The sequence below is a fragment of the Chionomys nivalis genome, chromosome 12 (genome assembly GCF_950005125.1).
Source record: "Chionomys nivalis chromosome 12, mChiNiv1.1, whole genome shotgun sequence".
Taxonomy (NCBI): Eukaryota; Metazoa; Chordata; class Mammalia; order Rodentia; family Cricetidae; genus Chionomys; species Chionomys nivalis.
This window is the reverse complement of record NC_080097.1, coordinates 66,921,271-66,940,696: the sequence shown is the minus strand read 5'-3', so window position 1 is coordinate 66,940,696 and position 19,426 is coordinate 66,921,271. Positions and strand designations below refer to the sequence as shown.

Below are 19,426 nucleotides of genomic sequence, written 5' to 3'. Positions count from 1 at the left end.
ATTTGCACCTTGTTTCTTCACACTTGGTCCAGATGCTTCTGATGGAATTTCCATGTCTCCTGCCATTAGCTGACTCCCCTCCCCCTCCCCACCTTTGACCAGCATTCCAGCCTTTCTGGGCCCTCTCCAGCTGTGAAACAGAGATTATCCTTTATCGGCAACAAAAGGCTGAAATATCAGGTCTAAAGTAAACTCTAATTCCCCAAAGCCCACGTCCTTGTGAGTAGGGACTGAGAGAGCCTGGTCACTAGTACTGACTTTGATATGTTGATAGGCATCAAAGGTACATGTCAATGAAGAGTCATACATGTCCCTTCTGCCAGAGGTAAGGGAAGTGACTCCTTCTGGGTGACGGGAACCTGTTTCATAAGTTCCTGAGGAATGCTGGCCTTTATCTAGCCACCTTCCTCCATCTCAAGTATCCGGTTCCCTCATGTCCACCTCCCCCTCCCCCTTCTCCCGTCCTCTTTCCCTTTCACCCTCTGTTATTCCCCCTACCCCCATGCTCCCAATTGTCAGGCAATCTTGTCTATTTTCCCTTTCTAGGTGTATCTATGTATGTTTTTCTTAGGGTTCACCTTGTTACTTAGATTCTCTAGGATCATGAACCATAGGCTTAATGTCCTTTGCTTTACAGCTAGTATCCACTTATAAGTGAGTACATACCATGTTCATCTTTCTGGTTCTGGGTTACCTCACTCAGTATGGTTTTTTCTAGTTCCATCCATTTGCATGCAAATTTCAAGATGTTATTATTTTTTAATGCTGAGTAGTACTCCAATGTGTAAATGTGCCACATTTTCTTTTTCTTTTCTTTTCTTTTTTTTTTTTTTTTTTTTTTTTTTTTTTTTTTTGGTTTTTCGAGACAGGGTTTCTCTGTGGCTTTGGAGCCTGTCCTGGAACTAGCTCTGTAGACCAGGGTGGTCTTGAACTCACAGAGATCCGCCTGCCTCTGCCTCCCGAGTGGCCGAGTGCTGGGATTAAAGGCGTGCGCCACCATCGCCCGGCGTGCCACATTGCGTGCCACATTTTCTTTATCCATTCTTCGTTTTAGGGGCACCTAGAGGATGCCTGAACTGGCTTTGCCCTGTAGTCAGACTGACAAATATCTTAAATCTCACAATAGAACCTTCATCTAACAACTGATGGAAACAGAGGCAGAGACCCACAGTGGAACAATGGGTTCTGCTCCCAAAGTCCAGCTGAAGAGTGGAGGAGTGAGAATATGAGCAAAATGGTCAAGACCATGATGGGTTCACCCACTGAAACAGTCTTACCTGAGCTAATGGGAGCTCACCAAGTCCAGCTGGACAGGGAAGAAACCAACATAGGACCAAACTAGACCCTCTGAATGTGGGTGACAGTTGCATGGCTGGGGCAGACTGGGGCCACTGGCAGTGGCACCAGAATTTATCCCTACTGCTTGTAGTGGCTTTTAGGGAACCTATTCTCTTTGGATGGCTACCTTGTTCAGCCTAGACATAGTGGGGAGGAAACTGGACCTTCTCCAAAGCAATGTGCCTTACCCTCTCTGAGAAACGGATGGGGAGTTGGGGGATAGGTGGTAGGAATGGGAGGAGGGGAAGGGAGGGAACTGGGATTGGTATGTAAAATGAAAAAAGACCATTTGTTTTCTTTTTTAAAAAAGAAAAATAAATTTAAAAAAAGAGTCAGAGGTGGTAGATGACTCCAAGGAAACGGACACAGTAGAGCTGATGTACACATGAGCTCTCAGAGATGGTGGCAGCACTGCACAGGTTCAAATGGGTCCCCGCACTGAGACAGGGTAGCCAACAACATACCCTCACACAGAGCTAGGTACAGCTACTTCTGTCTTTAATATCAGAAATTAGGCTTCATGGGTATGCATTTAGTAATATATATTTATATAGTATATGTAATATTAAAAATAAGTAGGTATATTCCAGGTCACTCCTTTCCCTTATGATGGCTCACCAGTAACTATATTCTTGAAAGAACTCTAAATAAATTCCTAGAGTAATCTTGTTCTAGAAGGAAAAATATTCGGAACAAAATTCAACAGCATCTATCTCTAGAACTTAAGTTCTTATAATATAGTTCTATGAATGTACCAAAAACAGTATGAAAAATTAAAAAAAATGATGTCTTAAAAACAAATACAAAAACTTTAACTCATGGACTTTGCTGAAACTTCATCTAGCACACAGTGCTGCTATTTAACAATTAAAATGAAAAGAATTACCACTGAAATATGCAAATACTAGATAATACTGACCCCGATCTATATCCACCTCACCTGGCAAAAAGTAGACTATGTGCACTGTGCAATACACATATTAACCTGTCATTCTTATTTGAAACCTGATCGCTCTCTTGATGCTCCTCTCCGGTATTTTTTTTTCTGTCCAAGTATGACAGAGGGTAGGTACTTCAGCAGCTGCTATCTCTCCCTTACTCTCCCTTCTTACACTGCCTACTTCACAGGCCTCAACATTCCTAGCTCCACCCCCAAACACTGGAGATCACAGCCTCTTGGAGGCAGAAGGGTCACAGATTTAAGGCATGCCTGCACAGCTTAGTGACAACCTGCTAAAATAAACCATTTCTACAGAACTGAAGCTCAGTGGAGGTGTGCTTGCTTAGCAGCGAGAGGTCCTGGGCTCTCTCCAGTAGTCAGGGAAGGGCAAGGGGGAGCAGGATCAGCAAGTACTTCTGAGATCATCTTTTATATACATGCACGTTTTGCTTTGTGGGACACGGGGACATCTTCACCCTGTTACACTGTCTTCTCTTTATGTCAGTATGTTCTGTCTTCACCAGGTCCCACTGGCTGCACCCGAGTCCCCTAGGTGCCCAGGATGAGCTCCCTCTGCAGTAGCTCCAGTTGTGCTGGGATTGAACCTCACGTCCAATGCCTCCCTATCGCTACTCCTTGTACTTTTATCTTCATTAATCAATTTCCTGTTTCAGTTATCCATTCTTATAAAATATCATAGAAGCTTATCACCTGGAGACAAGAGGCAACACAAGCACACATTATGTTGTCTCTGAGTGAACAGCCAATCACAGAGAACATGAAGAAGTGTCAAGACTGACATCACTCAGTTATCAAGACTAAAGACCCAGTGGTACAAACTGTATGCCATGTAACAGTCACAGTTCAAGTAGAAGTTAGGAAAATGTGAGCTGTGTTGTTGGGCAACCGGCGCAATTTAAGTCACAGTAACAAAGTGTGCACTGATGGCAAAGCGAAATCTACATCATACCTTTAAAAAGTTAACTTACTGACAGAAACATGAAGTTTCAAAGTTTACACACCACTCAAACTGACAACACATTTCAGCTAAAGCCTGGCATCCAATTAGAGCTAAAGACATTATTAGTTTACACTAAGGCTTGGGGTTAACTGATGGGGACTGTGTCCGGTGACAGGAAATACTCTGAAACTGCTATGGAACGAGGATTTGGATCCCTTCACACTACATGTGGAAACCCTGCTCCCCAAGGTGACAGCATCTGGAAACAGGGCTTCAGGGAAGAAATCAGGGCAGAGGGCAGCTCTGCTGGTGGCACTGGTAACCCCAGAAGTCAGGACCAAGCTGGGAGCCCCTCCCTCCAAGAGGAAAGAGATTAGGCTGGCTGGGACTTCTCAGTCACTGGAACTGTGAGGACTAAATCTTGCTAAAGACACACAATTCTGGATATTTATTATGATAAATGAACAGAAAAATAAACTTCTAATAAATAAGCACCGACTAATTATTATTTCTTCTACATAACTAACAAAAATTTGGAATTCACTCTTCAAAACAAAAGTTAGGAATGTACTTGTGACACATACTTGTAACCCTGGCACTTCAAATTACAAGTTGGAGGCCAGCGGCCTTGGTTGTCACAGTCTGTCGTTTCGCCCCTCCCCTCCCCCTGCCCCATGCTTCCCAAACTTAACACAAACTAGAGTTACGGACCCACAATTGAGAAAATGTCTCCATTAGACTGACCTGTGGGTAAGTATGTGGAGCATTTTTTTAATTACTGATTATTGTGGGAGGGCACTGCCTATGGTGGTTGGTGTCACCCCTGGGCACCTGTGCTATAAAAAAGTAGACTGAAATACCAGCACTTGGGAGGCAGAAGCAGGTGGATCTCTGTGAGTTCAAGGCCAGCCTCATAGTGAGTTCCAGGATGGGCAAGGCTACATAGTGAGACACAGGCGAAGAAAGGGAGGGAGGGAGGGAGGGAGGGAGGGAGGGAGGGAGGGAGGGATATATTCTCTGGGGCTGGAGTGATTGCTAAGTAGTTAAGAGCACTAGCTTAATTCTCAGCACCCATATGGCAGCACAACTGTCTGTAACTCCAGCTCCAGGAGCTCCAGTGCCCTCATACATGCAGGCAAAATACCAATGCACAGAAGAAAAAACAAGGTAAACCGAGTAAGCCACGGGCCTCTGCTTCAGCTCCTAACTTCCCTCACTTTCCCTCAGTGATAGAATGTGATGTACGTTCAAATAAACCCTTTCTTTCTCAGGCTGTTTTTGGTCATGGGGCTTTATCATGCAACAAAAACTTTTATAACTAAAACACCAACTTGGCTGGGTGGTGGTGGCGCACACCTTTAATCCCAGCACTGGGAGGTAGAGGCAGGCAGATCTCTACGAGTTCGAGGCCAGCCTGGTCTACAAGAGCTAGTTCCAGGACAGGCTCCAAAGCTGCAGAAAAACTCTGTCTCGAAAAAACAAACAAACAAGCAAAAACAAATAAAACACCAGCTTGGGCAATATAGTGAATTCTGAGCTAGTCCTATATACGGCAAAACCCTATCTGAAAGCAAATAAAGCCAACCAACAAAAACCAAGACACAAATAATTTTTTGAAGTATAAAACCAAAATTATGCCCATTGATTTCCATTTATCTAATTTCTCTATTTCTACTTATTACTATATATTAGCTCAAAGTGGTTGATAAGTTTCTCAGATCAAATTAAACCATGCAACTACAGAGTACACAGAGTAGACACTACACAATTATCACTTTCAAAGTGTGGGTAACTTTCTTCCCAAAATTGAAGGCTTAGTGCTAATTTGTTCAACCTGGCTTAGTTCCTAGAAGCCAGGGCTCTGACTACATGCAAAGTAAATACCCTACAAATTTTCAGAGTGTGCCACTAGAGTATATATACTAGATAATAGTCAACTCACACAAGAATTAATGACATTTGTCCTTTTAAAAGTGGTCAAAGGCATTAACTATCTCAAACGGTTATTTAGTAAGAATACGTTACATAGCTTTGACATTTTAAACCTCTCTCAGAAGAAAATAGTAACAGGTTCTAAGACATTCAGATCTGAGCTTCCAGGCTATGGTCCTCTAGAAATCCTTTCCTATAATCTGGCCAGGGTCTCCAGTACCATTCCTCTATTCCACTCGCACTGATTTTGCGACATTTTAGTAATTACAATGCAAAGGCCATCTTTCCCCATGACTGAAAGTGGAATGATGGCACAAAGTGAGTTAATTTCACTAAGGCGTGTGCTGCCGCCACCCCACTTAAGCTAAATTCTTTTTTTTTTTTTTTTTTGGTTTTTCGAGACAGGGTTTCTCTGTGGTTTTGGAGCCTGTCCTGGAACTAGCTCTGTAGACCAGGCTGGTCTCGAACTCACAGAGATCCGCCTGCCTCTGCCTCCCGAGTGCTGGGATTAAAGGCGTGCGCCATTAAGCTAAATTCTTAACTGCTAGCAAAAAAGAAGAGACAAGTCTAAGTAGAATACTAAATTTACATAAATACTCTTATGCCAACACAGTACATATTTGAAGCATAAAATTTACTGCTTGTAAATCATACTTAATTCTTCATAATATTACTACTAATAATACAAGGTAGTACAGTAAAGCTCAATATAGTTCTAATATGACAGAGAATAAATGAGTACTAGTTGGTTTAACTTCATAAAAGACTAAATCTTTAATGTTACAACATACGATGATTTCCCTAGTTCAGCTCGAGGGACAGCTGTACAAACCACTTCTCATCGTCAGCACAGATGTTCTAACACTCCACACGTGTCTGCTGATGTAGTCGGCACACTCTACTACCAGCGTCACACAGCTAGTCTATGGCAGTCAGGATCCTGGCACAGGTGGCTTCCAGAGCAACAGAATTTAGCACCACACTGCCTAAAGTTTTTTAAAACTGATACAGCAATCACTTGCCTTTTTCAAGTTATTTTTAATTTTAAGGCTTATAATTTTTTAATTCAGAAACCCTGTCTCGAAAATAAAAAAAAAAAAAAATTTAAGTCAGAACCCCCAAATTACATTAAGGAACATTACACCAGAAGGCACTTACCCAATAAAGGCACTACAATCAATAACCCCAGCACCTTATTGGCGTTTTACTAATAACCCTGGGTGTTCTATTATGAAAAAGATATGGATGCTTCAAAACATCAACCTTTAAAAAACCTGGTATATTTTTAAATTACAACATAATATAAGATACAGAGCTGAGAGAAGATGATAAATTTAGAGATGGTCCTGCTTGTGTTTTCAGATGGGTAACCTAGCAAACTTTGAGGTCATCCTGGGATTGTCCTCATGTACCTAGACAGAAGACAATTCTCAATGCTAAATCCGCCACAGGGTGTGGCCCTAACATCTGTAAACCCAACACTCAAAGAGCCAAGGTGGGAGGATTTCCATGAATCCAAAGTCAACCTGGGCTACATAGTGAGCGCCAGTTCCAGGTCAACCTGGGTGACATAGTGAGCGCCAAGCACCAACACCAGGCCAACCTGGGCTACATAGTGAGCGCCAAGCGCCAACACCAGGCCAACCTGGGCTACATAGTGAGCGCCAAGCGCCAACACCAGGCCAACCTGGGCTATATAGTGAGCACCAACGTCAAGCCAATCTGGGAGATGAGTGAAACACTGATGTAAAATAGTCTCACGTAAGGAGGCTGCAGAGATGGCTCAGAGTTTAAAAGCAACAGTTGCTCTTCCAGAGGTACAGGGTTTGATTTTCAGCATCCAGATGGTAGCTCTTGCAGAGGACTCAAGAGCCATTCCCAGTACCCATGCCAAGTGGCCCACAACTGCCTACAAGCCAGACATCCTCTGCAGGCGCCTGTCTCTAACCATCTCCTACATAACACACACACACACACCTCACACACACTACAGTACACATCCATTCCACAATAAAAACTATTGGCATGTTCAAATTCAAAGGGCCCAAACTGTATCAAAAAACCAGGTTCAATGAGATACATCAGTATGTTCCATTTACAGGGCTCCCCAGAAAAGGCAACCCAGCAATGGTTTAAGGACCTCAGATTGGGGAGTAGGCTGACTATGGAGGAATACCTATTTCTATTTACTGATTATGGTAGCTGAACATGACTATGAATTTGTTAAACACAGAACATTACATTCAAGGACTATTTTTGCTTTATGTAAATTATACCCGACAAAGCTTGCATGTTAAGAAACATGGTAGGGCTAGAAATGTAACTTAGTTGGTAAAGTGATTGTCTCCCACGCAGAAGACCTGCATCTGATCGCTAGTACTACATTAGCTGGGTACCCAGACTTGGAAGGAAGTAGGAACGAATGTCCAAGGTCATCCTCAGCTACCCAAGAGCTCTAGGCCACTCTGCTGCAGGAGACACTATCAAGAACAAACAAAACCAGCAGGAGTATGAAAAAGTGCTGGTATGCAGTGATTACAGTCTAACACAGTAACTCTGATAACAAACTATGTGTTTCAAGATGAATTACAATCTAAGAAGGAAATGCTGGAGAGATGGCTCAGCAGCTGATCAGGGTTCAGTTCCCAACCATCCCTAACTCCAGCTCCAGGAGATCCAGGCATGCACATGGTGCACACACAAAGCTAAAACACTTATATGCAATAAATTTAAAAAAACTTAAAAAGATAAAAGGAGCCGGGCGATGGTGGCGCACGCCTTTAATCCCAGCACTCGGGAGGCAGAGGCAGGCGGATCTCTGGGAGTTCAAGGCCAGCCTGGTCTACAAGAGCTAGTTCCGGGACAGGCACCAAAGCTACAGAGAAACCCTGTCTCGAAAACCCAAAAAAAAAAAAAAAAAAGATAAAAGGATTATTTAAAAACAACTTGCAGACGATTTACTTCAGGTAAGGCATTAATATACTTGGATATTAATATTTTCATAATATTATTAAATAAAAATCCTGTATCCATGACTGAAGGTCTGGCCCAGGGGCAGAGTGGTTGCTTAGTTAGCATCTGTGAGGCCTTGGTTTTGAGTCTCAGCATCAAAATAAACAAGGAATCTGAATACATTAGCTTTTTTCCTCAAAGTACTTTCATGAGTTCTGAATAGGCTGTTTTCATGTGCCAAGAAATAATTTTACTTCATTCCTTTATTATAAATGAATATAAAGCACCACTCTTATAAAACAGATTAAGTAGGGAATTAATTTACCGCTGCCTATAAATTTTTCAAATCCCTGAAATACCATCATCCACTTATTGTTCAATTACATTTTCAGAAATCTTGGGAAAATGGTGGTTAAATAGCTCTTTGTTACATTACAGAGGCAGGTGTGTTTCAAAGTGCAGGGAAGAGCAGAATGGTAGTTATTTTTCTTGTAGCTTAGGAGATGAGAACACACAGTAATCCCAAACTAAACTTCTTTTGAGGTATTTTACAACGTACTTTAGATACCCTTCCTCCACCAACAGCATATACCCAGAGAATTTCAATGCGGACAAAATATACTCACTGTATTTTTATAATAGTAGTAGCTTTTATAAAGTACTTCAATGTTTAATAACCTAGTTAAGTCTCAACAAAATCTATGAGAATTTGTCTTTTCAATTTTCTATTACATCTATTCTTGAGCATGTACATGTATGTATGCTCCCTAAGTGTGTATGTGTGTGTGTGTGTAGGTCAGAGAACAGCTTTTAAAAGCCAGTTTTCTCCTACCATCTAAGTCCCGAGAACTAAACTCAGATCAGCGGGCTAGGCAGCAGGTCTTTACCTGCTGAGGTGTGTCACTGGCCCTGTTTACTTTTTTGAGACAGGGTCTCGTGGAGCCCAAACTGGCTTGCAGCTCTTTATGTAGCCAACTCTGGACTGCATCTCCTGGGCTTACAGGCATGGACCACCATGCCTGGTTTAAGAACTTTGGTTTTTCCATTTTAAAGAAGTCAAGACCCACACAGAAGGTTGGATTGGTTACTCACAGATCACACAAATCGGGAAGTGGCAAGGTCAGATGTTGAAATCAGATCTTCTGGCAAACAGACAGCACATTCTTTTCCTACTGATCTGTGCATTGATTAGCATCTAAAACAATCTGAGGACAGCTGGTATTCGGGGTAATCGATAGCCAATGATGTCTGCGAATTTTATTAACACTGCCGGGCGCAGGGTGCCACTCATGATAACCCCTACAGTTGGGAATTCAAGGCAAAGCGATCATTTAAACCCAGGAATTGCAGGTCAGGCTGAGCATAAATAAGGAGAACCCATCACAAAAAGAATATTAAGATTAAAACCTCCCCAACTGCCTAATAATAATCTGAGACTTAAACTGAATGTAAAGACACAGTCTGTGAAAGGGAACTTACAAAAATACCGAGTCCCACATGAAGCCTTTGCTCTGGAAGGTAAAGAGGTGTCTTAACACAGGCCGACGTCCAGAAACACTGTTCTTCTATGTGCATCTCAACTGCACATGCTCTTTCAACTCTGCACTTCGTCATTTGGTGTATTAAAGAATAAGAGGCCAATTTGGCTACAATCAATGCTACTGGAACAAGTAAAATCCTGAATGTATTTGAATATGGATTTATAACAGATGACAGTCTTAAATCAATATTATATTTCCTGAATTTGATAAAATGTACTCTAATGAATTAAGAGCGAAGCCTTCATTTTTAAACAGCATGTGCTTGAGTATTTAAAAGACCAGAGGCTATAAGGGCAACAACGGGCTCCACCAGCCCTAGAGCTGTGTTTTCCAGCAATGAAATCAAATGACAAGGGGACAGAGCTGAAGATCTAAAGTCCTCACTGAGCCCTTGAAGTTTTTTTCTTTTTTTTTTTTTTTGGTTTTTCGAGACAGGGTTTCTCTGTGGCTTTGGAGCCTGTCCTGGAACTAGCTCTGTAGACCAGGCTGGTCTCGAACTCACAGAGATCCACCTGTCTCTGCCTCCCGAGTGCTGGGATTAAAGGCGTGCGCCACCATCGCCCGGCTTCCCTTGAAGTTTTTTAAAGATGAGCCAAAGACTAAAGTCAAAAGTTGCATTGTTTTCTTTTAAGTGACAAAGACTTTTCTAACAAGGTCTTTTGTAAATAACTGAAGAAAACCAAGTCCAGCCTTTGCCCCTACCTGGACTCTAATAGACTGTTTAACTTTGTAGAAAACTGGGGCATAAACCACGGCAGAGGGAAAGAAAACCTCGGTGAAGGCACCACCTTTAATCCCAGCACTTGGGAAGGCAAAGGCTGGGTCGACCTAGATCCTGTACTTATTTATTTTTTTTTTTTTTTAAGGAAACAAATACCACGGAATACACCCAACAAAATAGCTCATACTTTATTGAGGTTTGTACAGAGTATAATAAAATTTATACTGTCCTCTATTCTTAAGGAGCTTAAAATTAAAAAAAAAATTCTTAATATCTTGTTTTGGGGTACATGCATGCCACAGTACAAGTGCGAAATTCAAAGGACAATTTGTAGGAGTCAGTTATCACCTGAGTTCCAGAAAGTGACCTCAGGCTGTAGCTGTCACACTTGGCAGCAGGCAGGTCCTTTACCTACTGTGAATCATTTCTCTTGCCCAAAGAACTTGCAAGTTTTCAAAGAAACATAAAATCCAATACTGAATTCCTACGGATCAGTCATGGTACAGAAACACTGAGTATAGGGGCTATCAGAGATATATCTAGGGTTCAGTTTACTTTATTGATATCCCAACTGCTCCTCCCACCCATCCAAAGACTTAAAACATGCCTTAGATCTGGGCGGTGGTAGTGCACGCCTTTACTGCCAGCACTTGTGGAGGCAGAGGCAGGCAGATCTCTGTGAGTTCTAGGTCATCCTGGTCTACAAGAGCTAGTTCCAGGACAGGCTCCAAAAGCTACAGAGAAACCCTGTCTCGGAAAATGAAAACAAACAACAACAACAACAACCACGCCTTAGAACCATAACTGGGCTGCCACGTCTGCATTATGCAGACATTAACATTTCCTGCTTCAAAGGGAAAATGGGACTTTCCAGCATGGACACCATTCTACAGAGTAAGCTTTCCTTCCTCAGGGAGCCATATGCATGAGGATGGGAAGAGAGCGGTCCAGGCATGTGGTCTCTCTCCCTGTGGACACCCCCAACCTCTCACTTTAGTAGAAAGTACTTTTATAGTAAAGTCCCTAAGGTGAGCTAGCACTTTCATCTGGAACTCAACAAAACTTACTTTTAGAGTTTCTGGAGAAAAACTAGCTATTTGCATTTCTGGGAGGTGCAATAAATGCACACTTAGAAATCACTTTGAAGCTGGGCGGTGGGGGTTCATACCTTTAATCCCAGCACTCAGGAGGCAGAGGCGGCGCACACCTTTAATCCCAACATTTAGGAGGCACAGACAGGTGGATCTCTGTGAGTTCGAGGCCAGCCTGGTCTACAAGAGTTAGTTCCAGGACAGGCTCTAAAGCTACAGAGAAACCCTGTAAAAAATAAGGTTTTGTAAAAACAAAACAAAACAAAATAAAAAAAAAAAAAGAAAAAGAAATCACTTTGAGTAATTCATAAATAACTTTACTAATGACTTTATTTTAGATCATGCAAGCTAATTTCACAACTTAATTGGATAATGGGACTCTCCCTACACCCCTCTTTTTGAGACCAAGTCCTAACCTTAGCTGGCTTGGAAATCACTGTGTAGACCAGGCTGGATTCAAACTCAGAGATCTACCCACTTGCCTCTGCCTCCCAAGTGCTGGGATTAAGGGCGTGCGACAGACAACCAGGCCCAGCAATCTTCAAAATTTTTGCAATCTTCAAAATTTTTTTAAGTCAACTCCATTCATTTCTTCTTTGTTATACCTGAATCCTGAAACTTGAGTTTTTGATTTATATCTGATGTGACTTAACTTCAGACTCAGAAGAAATTAGTCTTGTAAGTCAGTTCCTTCTTTCCAGCTCACAAGCTGGCTGTTGGGCCATCCATCCAGTAGCTCCACAATATTATAAAACTCCTTACTCACCACTGAAAAAGCACTTTTAGAATCATCTAAAAAGATTGTTGTTGTTTTTGTTTTTCAAGACAGGTTTTCCCTGTGTAACCCTGGCTGTCCTGGAATTCGCTTTGTAGACCAGGCTGGCTTCAAACTCACTGAAATACTCCTGTCTCTTCTTCCGAAGTTCTAGGACCAAAGGCATGTGCCAGCCACCACTGCCTGGCTCTAAAAAGACTTTTGTAAAGTAACCCTAATATTCAGTGAACAAAAACTCAGGCAACCGTTAGCTCAGAGTACCCGGAAAAAAAGGAAGACACCAACCCAGTTAAGCATCCCTTCGGTCCTCAGAACCCAGCTGACGGGATTGCTGACTCCCACAGGTCTGGGTTTGTCACTGTTTTCCAGGGATCTCCAGAGGAATCCCATCCAATTAAGCCTCCTTTCAGAATTTATTTTTAGATATAATTATTAAATTGTATCCTCTTTTATCTTATTTTCATAATCCTTATTTTTGATAATTGTTTTTTCTTAAAAAAAAAAAAAAAAAGAGCCAGGCATGGTAGTACACGCCTTTAATCCCAGCACAGGCGAGGAAAAGGTAGGCAAAGCTTGAGAGTTTGAGGTCAGCCTGGTCTACAGAGTAAGTTCCAAGACAACCAGGGCTACACAGAGAAACCCTGTCTCAAAAAAAGCAAACCAAAACAAAAAACCCCACCCTATACATGCCAGTCTCTTGAAAAAAACAAAACAAAAGAAAAAAAAAAACCCATACTATACATGACAGTCACAGCAGCGTTTACATGGATCCTAGTACTTTGGTGGCTAAATTCAAGGTCAGCCGTGGTTGGCTACACAGTGATTACATGAGATGCTGCTTCAAAACAAACCAACATTCGCTCAACACATGTCATATACCTGCATGAAAATGTCCTCATACAACACAGTACAATTTATAACATACACAATGAAAAGGATTTAAACTATGCACATCTAAAATGCTAATTTTAATAACAACTGTAGTAATAGTTAAAGCATTCATTATGGCTTTTTAAAGGGATGAAGAAAACAATTTTTCACATACACTGAGGTGTACAATGTGACAGCATCATGATAAAAGTCTTTTTTTATTTTTGGTTTTTCGAGACAGGGTTTCTCTGTGGTTTTGGTGCCTGTCCTGGAACTAGCTCTGTAGACCAGGCTGGCCTCGAACTCACAGAGATCCGCCTGCCTCTGCCTCCCAAGTGCTGGGATTAAAGGCGTGCGCCACCACCGCCCGGCTCATGATAAAAGTCATAAGTCCCTACAGCCCACATCCTATCACAGCATACTCCTTGTTTTCTCTTAAATGTCTAAAGCAGAATGACAAATGTCCTCTATACTAAGATGTGAGAGACTTTTCAGATATTTGAATTAAAGAGTCAGGTTTCAATAACATTCTCTGAAATGCAAATGTTCTTTTTTTATTAATATTAACAATATGAGCTTTACTGGCCAAACACATAATCGGTGATTAAAAAAACAGAAATCTCCTGATGTGTCTGAAACTGCCACCCTAGATGAATGAAAAGATATAAAAAGAGCCCTAGTTTTATTGAATGCAAATGTTCTTTAAGAAACACTGAAACCCAATACAAAGGTATCACTAAGGGAGCATCATTTACCCTTTTGTCTCGGTCTGTTCTCAGAGGAACACTGTAGCTGCACAATAAAACCTACTGTATGGTTGCTCCCTTTTTTGTACACATGCATTCTTGAGGACCCAATAACAGCCAAGTACCCTCTTCCCAGAGTTCCCACACTGAGCGCATCAAATGGAGGGTTCATCCTGGGATCTATTGACTCCAGGGAATAAGGGGTACCGTGAATACCGTATGGGGGAGATAGCTTTGAATCATAAAACCTTTGGTAATCATATACTCTCCAATGAGCATGAAAAGACTATCAGATAGGCAGTGCAAGCCTGAAGATACAGGTTAAGGCTACCTGCAGTATATTGCCATTAACTAGTCCATGGCCACATAGTCTGCTTTTGCTGCAGGCCCAGTACTGCAGTGCAATCTGAAGACACCAAATGCTGTCCCCTCTCATCGCTACAATGACCTCCATCTCTTATCTAGACTCTGTAGGCTGCTTTGATCTACTCAGCCACTGAGTCTGCCCATTAATACCTCAGTGATAACAATGCAGGACTTCAGATGGCAGCCCATTCCCACTTTAAGACAAACCTGATAAGCCACAAATTCTTTTCTAATTTGCCTGGCCCGATTTGTGGACACTTTAAATTGGCCCTACTCTATGTACCTTTCAAAAGTTTGCTGAAAAATATCTCCTATTTGGAACTTGAAACACAGAGGAATCAGTCCTGGTTCAGCTGAAGAAAGGAAAAAAGTTTCCAGCTGCTGCTCCTTTTAGGTTTTTCTCTATGTAATTAATCGTCGTCAGCATTATTTATTAAGATTATAGTTACTCAAAAATAACCTCAATCCTGTCTACAAACAGCGCATCTCCTACAATTCTATTTATAATTGTGATATCATAACAGTCAAAGTGATGTAAATATAGTAGAAATCATTATTTATTCATTAAAGCCTGTTTTTTTTTTTTGAGAACTTCAACTCATCTAAGTCACCTTTAACAGATCCTTTATTGCATGATTTTTAAAAATCACAATGTAGAGCTGGGCTCTGAGCATGGGTAGGGAACCCTTTTAATCTCAAAACTCAGAGGCCAGCCTGGTCTACACTGCAAGTTCCAGGCCAGTCTGAGCTACATAGTGAGACTCTGTCTCCAATAACAAGAACAAAAATTAACTAAATTTAAAAGTACAATGTATTAATAAGGTCTGTCTGTCACACATAAGGAAACCTGATAGAAATGACTGCTTCCTTGTCAAAATGTAACCATATTGGATAGTTTTCATCCTCAAGTGGAGCTGGGCAAAAAATGTTAGGAAATATTTTGCCAACAGTGATTGATTTACTTGAATCAAATAAAAACTGTAAGCTGACAGTTACTTGGTTAAACCAGCAAAATCGAATTCTCAAAAGGCTCCTTGGGGGCTCTTTCTTGGGCTGTCCCTAGAGTCAAACAATGGACTTTGTAGAGGAGAAGGCCCCCCTGCAATGAGTTCTTCTTTGGTCCTTCAATAATTAAATTCCCTGCAGGGGCATAACACAGGTTCACCTAAATGAACTCGGTCTAACTTCCGAAAGTGTATCAGACTATTTCATTTAAGTTTATATGGTAAAAATACAGCCCCCTCCCCCTTGATAAATACATTTCCTGAGAAACGAATATCCCTTACATTTCCAGGATGACCCGAAGCATGAATGCTGATTAAAACTAACCAAGCCTGCCTAAAATGCCACTACACAACAACTTAGCACAACTTCATTAGACACAGCAGCAAGCACCACAGCCCAGGAAGGCAGTCCTTTGATAAAAGCTCTCCTGATAAAATCACCCATCTTATCTAGTCAGTTGATTTGGCCCGGTGAAAATGGTCTGACTGGTCACGAAATGCGTAGGGCCAAGTTTTCTCAAATATCCTGTGTGGTCGCCCTTCCAAGCCGAGTCAGAATCAATCGACTATTATGTGTACTAAAATTCTGTCAACCTCAAATTAGTTTAATAAAGTCTTATTTTTTAAAAACGAAGTTCTTTCACGGGCTTAATATAAAACTAAATGCTCGAAATAGCTTACTTCCAACTCAATATAGATATCAAGTTTGTCAAGCACTGCCCCACCCCTCGCAAGAACGGATGAGTGGAACATTTCAGGACACTCCATCACGTAGTCCGGCTACAGAAACTTCATGACCGACGCAATTCGCACAGTCTCCCCCTAAGCACCGTTATCAAGCCAGGTTCAAGGAGGGTAGGACGTGGTGACACAGCCTAATATCACAGTCGCAGCTTTCACCTGCATACTCTCCTCATAGCTTTCAACAAGTCGTCCCGGGAATCCGCAGTTAAGTACGTGGTAGGCTCGAATCACTATTTTACGCAGACTCGAAATAACAAAACAGGACGCAAAGCGGAGCAGGTCTATGCGCCCTAATACTAACAAATTTCGCATTTTAAGCACAGCACACGCCGGGTGCTAGGAACTCCCAATTCCACCCCTCCCCCCGCCGCCTTTCCTCCCCACCCCCTCCTCCCGTGCTGGGAAGTCTTTATTGGAGGCATCTGGGGTGCAACTCACCGAGTTTCTCCACCAACTTCAGCATCACCCCTCCGATGTGCACCTCTCCGGTCACTCTCAGGGTGACATCACGGTTCAAGTCCGTGACATGGACGCTCAGTTCCCACGTTCCGTCCGCGTAGCAGCCATCTGGCATCCTTATCCCGTCCAGAGCCATGGCTCCTTCCTGCGAGCGCGGAGGAAATGGCTCTCGTCAGCGTCACTCCCCCAAAGGAAGACAAACCCCACTGACTCCGCTGCGCCGGCCGCGGCGAGGGAGAAGGCGGAGGAGCCGCGTCTACGCGCGCACACCCGAAGGCATCGGGGCGCGGGCGAGGCAGCACCCAAAGTCCCCGGCCTCCGCCCGCAGCGCCCGCCTAGCGGACTCGGACGCCTTCACCTGCCGCCGCTGCGCCCGGGCCCGCCCGTCCGCGCCCCGGCCCGGGTGACCGCGCCGCGCCCTCCGCGCCCCGCTTCTCCCGCCGCGCCCCTCACCGTGCTCCTCTCGCCCGGCACCCGCGGCAACAGACGAGGCCGGCGGCGCCCGCGTCGCTGCTCTGAGGGAAGCGAAGCCTCCCGCCGCCGCTAATGGAGTCCCGGCCCCAGCCGCGGCCCCCGCCCCACCCCCTCTCCCCGCCCCGGCCCCCGCCCCGCAGCACCGCCCGCAGCCGGCCGGCCTCCGCCCCCTCCTCTCTGTTCTCCGCCGGCCGCGCTCCCGCGGGGGCGGCGCGCGCTCTGGCGGGGCCGGGACGGCGCGCGCCTCGGGGGAGCGCCGCGGGGGGAGGCGGCGGCCTCAATCTCGGCCCTTCTGAGCGCTGCCCTTTTATGGAAATGAAGGACCAGGCACAGGGATGGAATCCAACATCCGGGCTCTCGGGCTGCGGAGCTGGGGAGGGGGGCAGGGGCGCGCGCGGGGCCCAGGCGGCGCCTGCAGCGGGGTCTGGGCTGCGTGCGTGAGAAGCTGCCGCGGGAAGTTCCCAGGCCCGGGACGTGTGCGGGGTCATCGCGCCGTGGAGCTGGGGAGAGGAGTTGGGGTGCAGAAACTTTACGATGTCTGTCTTGAACATCCCATCCCACAAAAGCAGGAGAAAGGCCAGAGGGGCGAATGAGTCACAAAAGTTGCCTGGCAAGCAGGGTCCCGCCAGTCCTCGGCTCCGCTGGACCCCCGGGCGTGGGCGAGCATTCCTACCCCTCGGACCCAAGTGCCCGCCAGATGCCAGAGCCGGCCCCTGCGCTCCCGCGGGAAAAGCGGGAAAACATCCCCTCCGGCAGCGGTTTGCCCGAGACCGCGTCTCTACCCTCGCCAACTGTTTGCGCGCACTTGCGACTTTTCATCCTCAACTTAGAATATTCAGTGGTTTGGGTCCACGCACATTGTCTTCCTCACCCTCTGCCATACCTCGAAGAGATCTAAGGAGCTTTGAACCGGTGCTCACAAAGGGAAGACCTTTACCTGTTGAAGACTGAGTGAAGATGGAGAGGCCCACTCCCACCTTCCCCACTAACTGTTGCAGCAAGCCAGGGAAATTGCAAATCCAGGGCTCAAAATTATTTAGGTCAGGAAGACTCAGATAAGACACACTGTAAAAAAAAAAAAAAAAAAAAGAGAGAGAGAGAGAGAGAGCGTGGTTTTAAGTCTCTTGGACTTCTCGAAGTGCCTCAGGCACTTCAAAGGGGAATCTACTGGGCAGATAACCCTTTGTTCATCGACAATACCTCCAGAAAGGGGTGGGCACCCCTAAGGGAGTGAAAGTGGGGAAACTTAGTCAGATGCCAGAGGTTTGGGGGTGGAAACAAGGGAAACCACCCTCCTTACATCTAGCTGTGCATCATGGAGGAACTGGTGCCTCTCGCCAGGCTTGCCACTCTTGTTCCAGCTACCATGCAAGGAGTTGACTTGGAATCAGGGTTCAGGCGGGAGAAGTGTGATGAAAGCATAGTGTTGGGAAAAACAGGAGAATAATTTTAATGATGTGGAGAATTACTTGCTAGAGTAAAAAAATCTGTACAAGCCAGGAATGGTGGCACAGCACTCTAGAGGGACAGGCAGGTGAATCTCTAAATTCATGGCCAGTCTGGTCTGTCTAGTGAGTTCCAAGACAGCCAGGGCTATTACAGAAATTCTTCCTCAAAACAAACTACAAACAAAAAATCTGTAGAAAACTGTATGTACATGAAGCTGTAAAATAAAAAACTCACTTATTTTTATTCTATATTTATTTATTTGTTTGTTTGTTTGTTTTTGTTTTTCGAGACAGGGTTTCTCTGTGGCTTTGGAGCCTGTCCTGGAACTAGCTCTTGTAGACCAGGCTGGTCTCGAACTCACAGAGATCCGCCTGCCTCTGCCTCCCGAGTGCTGGGATTAAAGGCGTGCGCCACCATTGCCCGGCTAAAAACTCACTTATTTTAAAATAGATTTTAGAAAAAGACTAGAAGGAAATCCCACAAATGTTAATTTGTGTTGGAGTTATGAGGAGTTTTGTTTGGTTTGGTTTTAGTCTTTCTACCAACTCAAAACCTGCCACATCATGGACTTGTCTGTCACCGCTAAGAACTGCATTCAGTGTCATATCCTCTGTGGGATGGACAGAGTGGCTAGGGCAGTTACTAGATTCTAGGGCAGAATTTTCAGATTTTTTTCCTTGTGTGTGAATTTTAGCAACTTCAAATAAGAGTTATGTTTTGTGTACATTTACAGATAGATGAGTCAAAGGATATAGAAAACCTACTGGTACCAATATCAGAGAATATAGCCTATAGAGAAACCTCATATTAAGGAATCCTATGTGAACATTTCATAAGTCTGTTTGTTTCCTCACCTTATCACCAAAAGATCTGTGGCCTGGGCTGGAGAGATGACTCAGCAATTAAGAGCACTCTCTGCTCTTCCAGGGGATCGAGGTCCAGTTCTCAGCATCCACCTCACAACTGTCTGTAACTCCAGAGTCCAGCACTCACGCAGACATACATGCAGGCAAAGCACCAATGGAATGCAATGTAAAGGACGAATACTCTAGATGCCAGTGGA

The 19,426-nt window shown here is 44.0% G+C and overlaps 1 protein-coding gene across 6 annotated transcripts in view; it reads right to left on the bottom strand.

Annotated features, from left to right (window-relative positions):
* The window catches only part of Fermt2 (FERM domain containing kindlin 2), a 75,601-nt gene extending 58,403 nt beyond the window's left edge, over positions 1-17,198 (bottom strand). For 4 of the 6 annotated variants that reach the window (XM_057786168.1, XM_057786169.1, XM_057786170.1 and 1 more), the window contains exons 1-2: positions 16,894-17,198; positions 16,420-16,585 (exon numbers count right to left, since the gene is read on the bottom strand). In XM_057786168.1, coding sequence (XP_057642151.1) covers positions 16,420-16,576 — 157 coding nt within the window. In that variant the 5' untranslated portion in view covers positions 16,577-16,585; positions 16,894-17,198. The remainder of the gene's footprint in view (positions 1-16,419; positions 16,586-16,893) is intronic. The other 2 variants (XM_057786171.1, XM_057786173.1) reach the window with 2 other exon arrangements.
* Positions 17,199-19,426: the final 2,228 nt, after the last annotated feature.